The 12,604-nt window shown below is 42.7% G+C and overlaps 1 protein-coding gene across 4 annotated transcripts in view; it reads right to left on the bottom strand.

Annotated features, from left to right (window-relative positions):
* Window positions 1-1,548: 1,548 nt before the first annotated feature.
* The window catches only part of HIPK1 (homeodomain interacting protein kinase 1), a 53,847-nt gene continuing 42,791 nt past the window's right edge, over window positions 1,549-12,604 (bottom strand). For 3 of the 4 annotated variants that reach the window (XM_027536060.1, XM_027536053.1, XM_027536047.1), the window contains exons 12-16: window positions 12,085-12,267; window positions 11,402-11,608; window positions 9,526-9,767; window positions 7,382-7,512; window positions 1,549-6,284 (exon numbers count right to left, since the gene is read on the bottom strand). In XM_027536060.1, coding sequence (XP_027391861.1) covers window positions 5,796-6,284; window positions 7,382-7,512; window positions 9,526-9,767; window positions 11,402-11,608; window positions 12,085-12,267 — 1,252 coding nt within the window. In that variant the 3' untranslated portion in view covers window positions 1,549-5,795. Of the gene's footprint in view, window positions 6,285-6,569; window positions 6,675-7,381; window positions 7,513-9,525; window positions 9,768-11,401; window positions 11,609-12,084; window positions 12,268-12,604 lie in introns of all 4 variants that reach the window. The other variant, XM_027536069.1, reaches the window with a different exon arrangement.

The following is a 12,604-nucleotide window of genomic DNA, read 5'->3' on the forward strand; positions in this document are numbered from 1 at the left end:
ACTACTCTGGAATGCTTTCAGTCTCTTTAAGGCCCCAGCCCCCTCCTTTCCGCCTGGACTGATCAAACACAGATGGCCCCATTGCAGAGCAGCCAGAAGCTTTAACCACTTCCTGCCTAGGCTGCAGAAGGGGACTGGAAACCCTAGGGCAAAGGCCTTCTGGGCAGTCATCCAGGAAAAGGAGCTAGCAGGGGGAGGCAGAAACCCCAGAGAAAACTCAGCAAACTGTTATTTCTGCTTTAGAATGCTTCCGACGCTGACTTCAGAAACATTCTTCATTTATCCTTTCCTTTCCCAGCAATAATACCATGGATTGTTTTCTGCCTTTGGTGGAAGCTGGAAGCAGGGGAGATGAGGTCTGAGGGGAAGAGGTGGGAAAAAAGGCCAGAGTGCTCACGTCTGTAGTACCTTCCTCTACAGCTCACTGGCGCCACCTTGTGCTAAGCACCCGGTATCATCTCAGAATTAACAGGAAAACCAAGGCTTAGACTTCACCTCCAGTGGAAAATTTTCCACAAGGCAAGCCAAGTAGACCGAATTTACAAGGGTTTTCATGATTAAAATGCACCTTTCCCCACGGACTATCCAATTACTTAAGGAGCCTCTCCTTGATTTAGCCTAAGAAAGACAATGTAACCGAGATCAGAACTAAAGAAACAAAAAAACCCAAAACAGGTCACTGAGAAATTAGTAAATTAATTCTTGATTATCTGGAAGAGAGCCTGACAGCAGAGTCATTCTATATAGTCTTCCTTTGCCTGAAAGCTCCTAGAATATTATCTTACCAAAACTAGGGAGTGTTCAGTGCACACTAATTTTACACTCATTTAGGGGGAAAAAATCTGAAAAATGTATGTTTGTGGTCTAAATTAAATGTATTCTGACTTCCCTAGTAATGGGAGAGAACAGACTATTGATAATTTCTCTTGGTTACGGCTCCAAAGGGCATTTCTGTTTTTTCATTTCTGTTTTCCAACTATGACTGCAGGAGCCCCAAATGAATTAATGGCCACTGTAAGATAGACTTGTCTTGAAACACATACGTCAAAAGAAGTCAAATGAACATAGCATGTATTCAGAGACCCATGGTGATGACTCTAGACAAATCAGGATTTTAATCATGAGAAATCTGATCAGAAATTCTCCTCTAAAAAACAGACAAACAAAAACTAGTCTTCTAACCGTACAGCTTGAAAGGAGGGGAAAATAGCATCATCTTGTGGTTATTCTTATTTTCATTTTGGTACTTTAAATGTTTGGTGGAACATGCTAGGAAGCAGTTTCATTAATGAATGTCAGAAGTTTCTGCCTTTTCCAAAGGGCTAGATCCAGATGCTCTTAAGTTAGGGCCCTGGACACTCCATTCTGGGGAAGTGTCCCCTATCAGGCCCTAGCCATTTCTCCTGTGGATTTGTATGAAGATTTGTATGAAGAAGGAACTTGTCTCTAACATTCTACCAGTCTTCAGATGCAACGTATTCAGCCACTCCAAAGAGGCCATTGTCGATCCTCTTTGCACCCTTGTAACACAAGTCAAAACCAGTCACATGAATCAGAAAATTTACCCATTTTATTGATGCATTGCAATTGCTCTACATTTTACCATATTATGTAGAAAATACTGAAAATACAAGCTACTTTGTAAAACCAAAGACAAACATTGAATCCAAAGATAAACTATGTTTTACACAATGGACCCTTTTCCCGTAGTTAGTATTAAATTTTAAATATCTATTTTTTTTGTTAAAATGATTATTTTACATACTCCCTAAGTACATCTGCGTTACAAACATAGCTCAGTAATTCTCAGAAACTGTTTCTAAAGGCTTGTTGTAAAAGAAAGCGCACAACCAGAAAAGGGAGAAAGCAAAAAAAGTTTAAATCACACACAATAACTAGCATATCAAATACATTTAATAAAGTTGGAATTCCATTGCAATATCAAGGATTCAAAGCAGAAATACTAACGTTACATATAATGTACATAAAATGTACTGCTACATGTAGTGAGATTATTTTTCAAGCTGAATCAAAACCACACATTATATAAAGTTTAGCAACAAACAACCATGTAGACATGCTGCACCATCCATCAGTTTAAAACAGAATCGAAATAGGAAGCAGGCTTGGGTCATTCCTGTCACTGAGAGGCAATTTCATTTCCTATCCTAAAACAAACCATCCTAACCAGTGGGTTTCTGCGTAATAATGCTGAATAGAACACACATTACTGCACTTGCCTGGCTAAGGGCAGTCGAGCTAGCCCCTCCAGTGGAGGGCGATGGATGGCCAGAACGGTTTAAATGGCGTTCTCCTTCCTGGGGCTGAGGTTTTAGCTGAGCACTGACCAACTCTGGAGCGATCAAGTGTCCTGATGAGCCCAGAGTGGCTGCACCTTCCCACTTTCTCCCTCACCCCTGAAGTGGGGAAGCTGGAAATACAAGCTCTGAGAGGACTTAAAGCCTTAAGCCGGTCTGAGGTCAGGCCTCTGTGACCTGGGCCAGCTGCTCACTTTATTCACGGGGCTTCCCTCACCCTGTCAGGGCTAGCAATGTTAAGCCCCAGAGACAGAATCTAAGCCACATTGAGCACATACGCATTCAGCAGACACAGATGAATTTCCATCTTGGTAAATCTGAAACGCCAATTTGCAAAATTAAAACTGAAGATCTCTAAAATTCTTAAAGCCACACACTGCTAGTAAGGTGACTATGGTAACAATATAAGCTCTGGGTATTATTGTCTTCTCCCCATGAAGACTCCTATCTTAAGTGGTATCCATTTACCAGACTGAAGGCGGGGGGGTCGGGGCGGGGGGGGCACGGGAGTGGCGTGTTTTGTGTCCCCCCGCCCCCCTGCATCTCATTTCTTACAAAAACAACAAATCTTATCCCTTGTAGAGGAAAGATAAGGAACAAAAAAAGTTTCCATAGATCTGCCTTTGAGAAAGAAAATGAGAATGTTTGGCAAAAAGAGTTTTACACAAAGATCACCCACGCTGACACAAAAAACTGTATAATACTAGTGACAGAAACTGTACAAACTGCTTGGGTATCTTGACCAATACAGTGCTGAGAACAGAACTCAATATAATGATGAAAAGAAAGTAGAAAAACATCATGTTCCTGGTAGGCTGTTCTGACTATCTGCCCCATCCTGAAAGCCCTTCCTCCTTCCAATGAAGAAATTCCAAATACCTTGACAGCTCCTCGGTGTTCAACCTGGTACAGAGCTTGCTGACCAGGTCCCATGAAGTCTCCCATCTCCATCCTGCACCTCCTTGACACCATCTCTACAAAGAACCAGTCCTAGACATATCCCTCAAATCTATAACCTTCAGTTCAGATGGAACACATCCACGTCTTAGGGTTAACCTTCTTCCCTCAAATCTTTACGGGCAGGAACTTTGCCATCCCCAGTACCCTCTTCTTGACCCAGATCCGTGCAGGAGCTGAGAGTACAAGGACAATTTCACAGTTTGAAGGGCCCCAAGAATACAGAAGTTGTTAAAAAGAAACCTCAGAAGTCCAATGACTCAACAGGCTTTGGTTCCTTCTTTATATTCTTCACCGGTTAAGAAGCCTTTCTGTGAGTTCCCTGTCACCAGCGGCATCACAAAACTCCTCCTCATAGTATTGGGGACATGGTAAGCAATACAACAGGCTCTTTGGTATAAACACATCTGTTACATGTTTTTTTCAACAAGCAAATATTTTACTAGGAATGTTGACTATTCGCAGGAAGGACTGCCACATGGGAAAAGGAAAAAATCAATCATCTAAAAGTGATTGCACATACTTAAAAAAATGGGGGGGGGGGATGCATATTTAATATTGACTTGACTCCTCTCACCTGCTTCCTAAATTCTCACAGAAGCAAGGTAGCAATGCACAGTGAGAGAGCCACATAGGGAAAATGCTTCTGTGAGAACACAGCTGAGAATCCAAAACAGAAAGGGGTAGAGGTGGTGGTAAAAGAGAGAAGCTACTGTTTTTGTTGTCCAATGTCGGCAGGGAAACTGAGAATAATGCATATACACAACACAGCTACTAATCCTGTTCTGATAAATCCCGGTGAACAGCTTTGGGTCCACGGGGGCTTGCTGGTCCGTCCTAAGGCAAGCTCACTGTAAACTCTATGAACCACTACATTATCATATAAGGCACTACAATAAGGGAAGGAGGAGAAAGGGAAGGAAGAGACACACACTGAACAACTCCTCACCAGACACACCTGTGCAAAACAATTCCAAGGGTCTCCTCTCCTTGCAGGCAATGCCCCTGCTCACTCAGCACTACAGTAATATGCTCTATTATAATCGCAATTAGTTCACATACATTCCAACAAGTATCAGTTCATTTGGTTTAAATACAATGGAGACATCAATTTTATCTCCGGGGTAACACTGGAGGATCAGATACACACTAAATACACAATTCAAGTGTAATCACTACACATTTGATTACAAATAACATTTTGGGTTAGCAGGAAAAATTGCTTGTTATAGTCTTCTAATCAGTATGTACATATTTAATTATGCAAAATATTAAAACACCACCATTACAAAACTTCTAAAATATTTTTAAATTCAGTAATAAATTTTTAAAATATTTTTTGCAATTCCTACATGCACTTATTATATAAGTCTTAGTAAGAGAGCATTCAATTTGCTGCTGGCATACAAAGAAAGCTACTTTTAAGTATAAAAGCTATACACAACGTTCTTATCTGATTTCAGATCCTTTAGCTTTCTCCCCAAATAAATCACATAGAACAAAGGGAGAGATGAGGCAAAGAGAGAAAGAGGTGTATTATTGAAAATTCATACTAATCTTCAGGCAAAGCTCATCAATGCCAGTATCACATAATACAAAGAGAGCTTGCATATAATAAAACCACCACCACCATACAATAATAACCACCTTAATGGCTTTTCCAAGAATAAAATTGAAGCTGAATCAGAGAAAGACTTTTTTTTAAATAATTTAAAAAGAATGCACAGGGCTTCATTTAAAAAGAACACCCGGTGCTTTCATGGTAGGTATGGATTCTCTCACACTAAGTTACCAGCAAATGGTGAGCTGCCTTTTTAACACTACTTTATAATAAACACAGGAGCAACTGAGAGAATCCCAATAGTAACACAGAGTAGTATGTAACCAGTTTTGCAAAAATAAAAATTTCCCACTAAATATAACATGACATGAAACAAAACTAAAACACCGTAAGCTTAAATGTCCCATTAGCAAAGGTAAAATTCTGAGAAATGCGAGACAGTAAAATACAGACTTGTGCAAGCTGCTCTTAAGAGAAGCAATTAAGTCTTGGTTTTTAAACAAGCAGAAAGTAATGGTTTTCCTTTCCTTACTTGTTACCAAGTCCTCCTATCACCGTTTTTCCTCTGACCAGGAATTACAATAAAATAAAGTTAAATAAAAAGATACTTCACTTGTTTTTAAAAGCATTTATAGAAATCAAGTCAGAGAGGGAAAATATTTTTCAAAGGTAACTTCAGAATGATCTCTCTTCCTTGGTAACTGCAGACGATGGGCATCTGAACTCTTCCAAATACCAAAAATGCTGTCACAAAAATAAAGAATTAAAAAACAGGGCAGACTTTGGGAGACTACAACAATGCAGTCAATACTGAGACAGGTTCCCCAGAGAAAAGCCTTCTGCTTCAGTGGGCCCCTGTGGAGCAAATTGCTGGCTAAGGAGTTTCAGGAGAGGGTAAGGGAGGGGCTCATGACAGCCCATTAAGAACTCTGCCCCCTCCCCTCCCTTATGCTCACCAACTACAAGTAAGAATACTGGCTGATCTTGGTAGGACTCAGTGGGTATCCAGTGTAAATGGTCGAGCCTCGGGAAGACCCAATGTAAGACTGGGTGGCAAACTGGTGTTGGTACTGAGCAGGGGCCACGCTGGCAGAAGTGAGGAGACTGGGCCCAACACTGACAGGGACCTGGTGCACCAGAGTGCTCGGATGGGTGGCATAGGCTGCAGCGTGCCTTGAGGAGCCCTGGGGGGAGAAGAGATGAGCAATGGAGGTGGTGGAGCCCAATGCAGCCGCAGAGGTGGGGGCAGCATACGTATACAGATGAGGCTGGCTCGGCAGGTGAGCAGGGGCTGGGGCCAGGTGGGGGTGCCCCGTCGAGTGTAGTGGGCTGCCATGCTGGAAGGCGTAGGGGGCTTGGGAGAGCGGGGCCACAAATGCCTGCTGCCTGCGGGGGGCAGGGTTGCTGCTTCTCTCCTGCGAGGTTGGAGCTGATGATGACTGCTGGTTCTGGAAGGAGGAAGAAGGGAGTGAGGAATCTTGAGGTCACTAATGGCCAATTTTGAGAGTTGAGGTTCTAAAGTAAACTGCTTCTGGGCTGCCAGGGCACAGATCTCCCAGACTGGCAATGCTGTCAGAAGGCGGCCATCCATCCCTCTGCCTCCTGGCAGAACAGATCCTAACCCAGCCCAAACAGCAGCAGTTTGTTCTCCAGTATGACAGAGAAAAGGGGGAAATCAAGAGTTCACAGGGGTTACCCACTCCTACGAGTGAGCAACTGTCGACTCAACTCACCCTATTCTGGCGTCAGTGACTTTGAATCTTCCCTACCCTCTCTTCCTTGCCATTGTTTCTTTTGTTCTCCTCTAAGTTCTTCGCATCCCTCTTGAATTGTGGTGCCTAAAACACATGCACTAACTCGAACGCACATCTGCACTTGTATGTGCTCTCTCTCTCACACACACACACACGTGTACACAAACCCACAGTTACACCCTCACAGTTACACTTTCTCACTGCTAATAGCTTCCATACAAGCACCATAATTTTAGCTGAGGAAAAAGTGAACACAAATAGAGTAGGGACCCTCCCCACCCATCAGAAGATCAGATGCGGGGAGAAGAGCCCGAAATCCAGACTCAAGCAACATGTAAGACTAGAACCAGTAGATTAAGTGTACAGACAGCTTTTCACTGTCCCTTGCTTCAAGTAAACAGTATGAGGCTCAAGTTATTTATGACCCAGGAGATAAAAGAAGAGAATCTGGTCTCAACGCTGGTGGTAGTGCGGAACTAGGCATGGACTAAAGCATCCTTGGTGCTTTCTAAATTCCAGACATTTCTCTAATTACCCAGGACAGACTCGGAAGGTCTGATGGAAAACCTGGATCGTATACTCTGAACACACTCATGGAGGGAATAAAGAGACACAGCACATGCAGATACGATGCGGGCCATGGAACACCAAGCTGTTTAACACAAAAGGTGCTTCATTTGGCTTTATTCAGCAATCCAGCCAGAAGCAGGTTTCTCCAGAAAGCAACAATAGGGGGGATCCCAAACAGAAAGCAGCAGCCCCTAGCTGCTAAGGGTAAGCCCCTAGCTTACCTGGCTAAGGTTGAGTGGCTGCGCTGCACTGGTCCCCCCGCGTTGAGCTCGGTACCCTGTGGGGGTGATACAGCATCCAGATGACTGCCCACTCACTGAAGCCACTGGCTTGGTCTTACTGCTCAGGAGACCTAAAAAAAGGGTCAGCTAGGCCTTAGTTATGAGCGGACATGGGCTCAGTATCACTGAGCTAAACCTCACATGGCACCACATTAATCAGTCCATGTCTATATGAAGTTTGCAAGAGTTAAGGTTGCATGTGTATCTTATCTCCTCAATTATATTTACACCAGAGGAACAAAAACTATATTATCTCTTTTTGTCCTCCTACAGAGCTCCAAGAGGGTCTTCAGAAGGGTCACTTCAGTAAATGGTATCTGATCCCCAGTAAAGTGTTAAGGTACTATTAGAAATATAAACGCAAGTAAGAACAGACCCTGCTCCCAAGAAGCCTAGGGTTTTATGTATGAAGGAATTAAACAAGAAGAGAAATGACAATGTGAAACTGAGTAAGATACTGGTAATACTTCGGAACATTAAGGTGTCAAAGGGGTTTAAAGGAAGACAAGATTGTATCTTGTTGGGCATTCACTGTCTCTTGAAATTCGAAGAAACTACAGCTGAATATAAGCATGATCAGTTTTCAAAATTTTGCTTCCTTCTGTGGCCTCATGAGGAAAACTGGAGCATATATTCAGTGACTGGCGGAGCATCCTATTTACTTTGGACCCAGTACAGGACAGAGCTCCTAGTAATGCTGCTCAGGGATTTTCCAGTGGCTTAGTGGTAAAGAATACGCCTGCCAATGCAGGAGTCCTGGGTTCGATCCCTGGATCGGAAAGATCCCTTGGAAGAGGGAATGGCAACCCACTCCAGTCTTCTTGCCTGGAGAATTCCAAGGACAGAGGAGCCTCGTGGGCTATAGCCCATAGGGTTGCAGAGTCAGACATGACTGAAGCAACTTAACACAGCTTGGCATCAGAAAGGTTTGCCTTGTCTGCAGTGGACAGCTACTTCTGAGGAGAAGAGCCACATGTCACCCTCAAACTAGAACCCTGCTTATGTCTCTGGTAGTATTATAATTCACAGTAAAATACTAAGTTATAGAAGTATGGAAGGGATGGCTATATTGATGCCAAAAATTCACAGGCCTCTCTATAAAGAGATTATAAAGTTGCCACTGAAAAAGAGCTGCGTCGACAAGGACTATATTTTCTGGGCCCCCTCGCTTCTAGGTGGGGCCATGTGATGAGTTTTCACTATTTCTGGGGCTAAAGAAGTTACAACTGTGTGTGCCCGCTCCATACTTCCTTCTGACTGGATACTGAGGATTCCAAGGCTCTGATCCCTAACTTACTGCAGGCCTACCAACCAGGAGCACTGGGAACTCATGTGAGTAAGGAGAAAATTTCTATCATGTTAAGCCAGGAAAACTGGGGTTTATTATTACAGTTTGCATTTCATTACCCAATAACTAAACCAGGAAGCCTAACCCCAGCATCTCACAGAACAAAAAAAGATGGAGGTAATTCGGTTGATAATACAACCCATAAAAGCATCACTGCTATGCCATTGGGTAAGAAAAGATCTAAAATACCTACTGCTTTCCAAAACAGCTTTTGTAATCATTTTTAATATTATCAGTATTCAATATTACCCTATTTGTGGACTGTCAAATTTGAATCACCTGTGGCAAAAAAAAAAAACCTGCCTGCGAATTCTCCATGCCTCCCATAACATATGTCTTATCTACCTTCTTCCATCAACGGTGAGTACATTTCTGAGACTCCAAGCTCATTTTTATATTAATCCAAGCAAAATGAACACAAGGAGATAAAAACTGATGGCAAAAAATAATCTCCCATTACAAGGAACTGATTCCTGAATTAGGTAAGTTTTAGGAAACTCTGTACCGCTAGTCTGTACCACTGGCACAAGCTGCTGCTGTTGTTTAGTTGCTCAGTCGTGTCCGTCTCTTTGCAACCCTATGGACTTCTGTCCCTGGGATTTCCCAGGCAGAATACTGGAGTGGGTTGCCATTTGCCTCTCCAGGGGATCTTCCTGACCCAGGGACCGAACAGGGATGTGTGTACTAAGGAACACACATTAAAGGAGAATTCAGTTCCAGCTATGACAATACTCACCTGAGGCCTGGGTTGCTACAGTGCAGTCACCAAGCTGAGTTTTCAGTGGAGGTACAATGATGGTGCGGGTGCCAGGGCCATCTCCCACGACTCTGCCAGGCCCCTCTGGAAGGGACCCACTATTGCCCCGGAGAGCACTCAGGGTCTCAGTGGAGTACGGACTGCTCAAGGAAGAGTCAGAGTCTGGAGAATCATTGACAGTGACGTAACTGATGACATTAGACCTTGCCTTCAGGCCAGAGCTGAGGAGAAGAAAAATACATGAAAATTCAACCTTCTTACAGCAATGTTTCTTTGCTAGTCTCTAGTCCTCTTGTAACAGCAATGATGATAATCATTGTGATAGTAATAATTAACAGTAGTGGCAACAAATTTCTGAATACTTTTTATGCGTCAAGCACTATTCTTACACTCTACATGTATTTCATTGAATCCTCACAACACTTCCATGAAGCAGGTACTCGATCCGCGTTTTGCAGAGAAGGAAACTGAGGCAGAGGGAGATTAAGAAACTTGACTGCAGTCATGCAAGTGGTACGTGGTGAAGACAGGATTCAGACTCAGGACAGAATGACTCCAAAGTACACACTTTTAACAACTATTCTATGTTGCCTCGTAGCCATTCCTATTCACAGTAATTTCAACAGTATTCTTTCAAACACCACCTTTTTTCATATCACCCTGCTAGACTATACAGAGAAGGCAGTGGCACCCCACTCCGATACCCTTGCCTGGAAAATCCATGGACGGAGGCGCATGGTAGGCTCCAGTCCATGGGATCGCTAAGAGTCGGACACGACTGAGTGACTGCACTTTCATGCACTGGAGAAGGAATGGCAACCCACTCCAGTGTTCTTGCCTGGAGAATTCCAGGGACGGGGGAGCCTGGTGGGCTGCTGTCTATGGGGTCACAGAGTCAGACACGACTGAAGCAACTTAGCAGCAGCAGCAACAGCTAGACTATAAGCAGTTCCTTACTGTATCTAACTAAACTTTTCATTATAGGTGTTTTTTAAAAAAGTTTCTTCACAAACTGATCCCTACCTTACTACTTTTACTTTTTCCTTAATTTTAAATAGGCTTTGTTCCAGTCAAAGCAATCCTGCTGGTTATATAATTTTTGTCATTACTATGTTCCTCAGTGGAAAATTTACTTTTTTCTTCCCCAAATCAGTTCAATGACCACTCTCAAAACTTAGTTATCACCTCTTCTATATGCCAAACACCAAAAACCCAATGAAAAAGAACACAGAACAATCAAGGCAACTTTATGCTCAGACCAAGAGAGGTGTGTATCACAGTCCTTGAATGTATCCACTCTCTCTTAGTTCACTGCTCAATTAAACTTGGATTAAGGTGTTGGGATAAAAGGAAACAATCTGGTACTTAAATTCTTAAGCTGAATGATCATGTAGCAGTAGGGGGAAAGAAGGCAGCCCTACTTAAACTCTACCTCTTCCAACGAGGTCTGTTTACATAAAAAACTACATGAATTTCAAATAATCTCATATCTTCCAACTTGTTCCAATCAACTGTTGTTTATATGCTTCTGTTACAGTATCTGTTTTCAGACTCTGAAGTTCCTTAAAAGCAGGGGATCATGTCTATAGTATATAATGTGCATTCTAAGCCAGAGTAGCCTGAGTAACCATCAAATGTATCTGAACGAATGACTTAACTGATGAACGTAAGTAATATTAAAGAAAACCTGACAATGTTCAGTGATGGAAACTTCAGTGTTCTGGCCCACTCACAAAAGGCCATGCTTCCAAAATAGCCCTTTTCAGTCATTCCTTTCACAGCCACTATTCTGAAGCCAATAGACTAAGACCAAGAGTAGGAGCCACAGAGCCAGGGAAACTTTCACCTGTCTTACCTATTGGGTTTGTATTTGTTGTCCTCTTCCTCATCAGTGTCGCTGCGGATGGTGATGACACTCACAGCAGGGCTGGGAGTATCTGGAATGATGATTGGCTGATGCTGATCCTGAACAGGAACTAGGGAATTATAAGAAGATGTAGTACGGAGGGGGCTGCTCCCAACCAGAGAGTAGACTTGAGACGGCAGAACATCCAGAGAGGACCTGCAACAACAAGTCATAAGAAAGCTCATTCAGGCTTGGTCCCCCAAACTATAATAGATAACTTACCCCCAGAACTCTTTGATTTCTTTTTACCAAATCATTAAGCCAATATATTTAACTATAAAAGTTATAAACTAACTGCTCTAGCCAGAGTTTCCAGGGGCAAGAACACCAAAATTAGAATACAGATTTTATTTTTGTATGCCTTTTTACCCTGTGGTTAAATTTCACTGTGTAAAGTGGGCAAAAAAATAAAACATCAGCCAAAATCAGGCTGGATTCAAAGTAGCAGCAGAAAGAAATGATTAGTGTAACCAGGACACCTCTGTTCTGTGTGCATGCCCAAAGGTTAGCTCTTTTCAATTTGGCAGCTTCTTGCTGCTTCATACCAAAAGTGTCTATACTCCACACTCTAAATGCCAGGCAACATCTCTCTCAAACTGGCAGTTTAACTATCAGCCCTAACAGAGACTTACTTAGAAGAGACTGGAGCAGACTGTTTATTCTTCTTTGAAGGAAGGGAACTGGATTGTTGTTGTCTGACAACATGGGCAACGCCAACATTAAGGGGCTGAGCAGTGGCCAATGTCACGTGGTTCGTCAGCAAGGATGGCTGCTGCATGATAGTGCTGTACTGGTTGCCATGAGAGTGGGCATTCCTGTATCAACAGAAAGAGAAGCGTGAATGCCGAAAACGCTCAGAAATTAGGACCACATAGGTACAAAAAGCAATGAAAACAACCAAATAAATATTTTTTATTTAAGGCTGGGCATCTGGATTATAAAGCTTTGGGGGCTTTCACTGTATGGTTTCTAATTGTAGAAGACTTCCTTTAAATCTGAAGAAATCAATTCCTGAACTTAGAACCTATTGTTTCCCTGTATTCGAAGTTTTCTTGTAACTCCATCTCCTAGCCTGATATGGATTCTTTTCTTCAAGGATTTCACAGAGATAAATCTTTCCCTTATTTTCTTCCTGTCTCACCAAATCTTCAA

The sequence above is a fragment of the Bos indicus x Bos taurus genome, chromosome 3, assembly GCF_003369695.1.
Source record: "Bos indicus x Bos taurus breed Angus x Brahman F1 hybrid chromosome 3, Bos_hybrid_MaternalHap_v2.0, whole genome shotgun sequence".
NCBI lineage: Eukaryota > Metazoa > Chordata > Mammalia > Artiodactyla > Bovidae > Bos > Bos indicus x Bos taurus.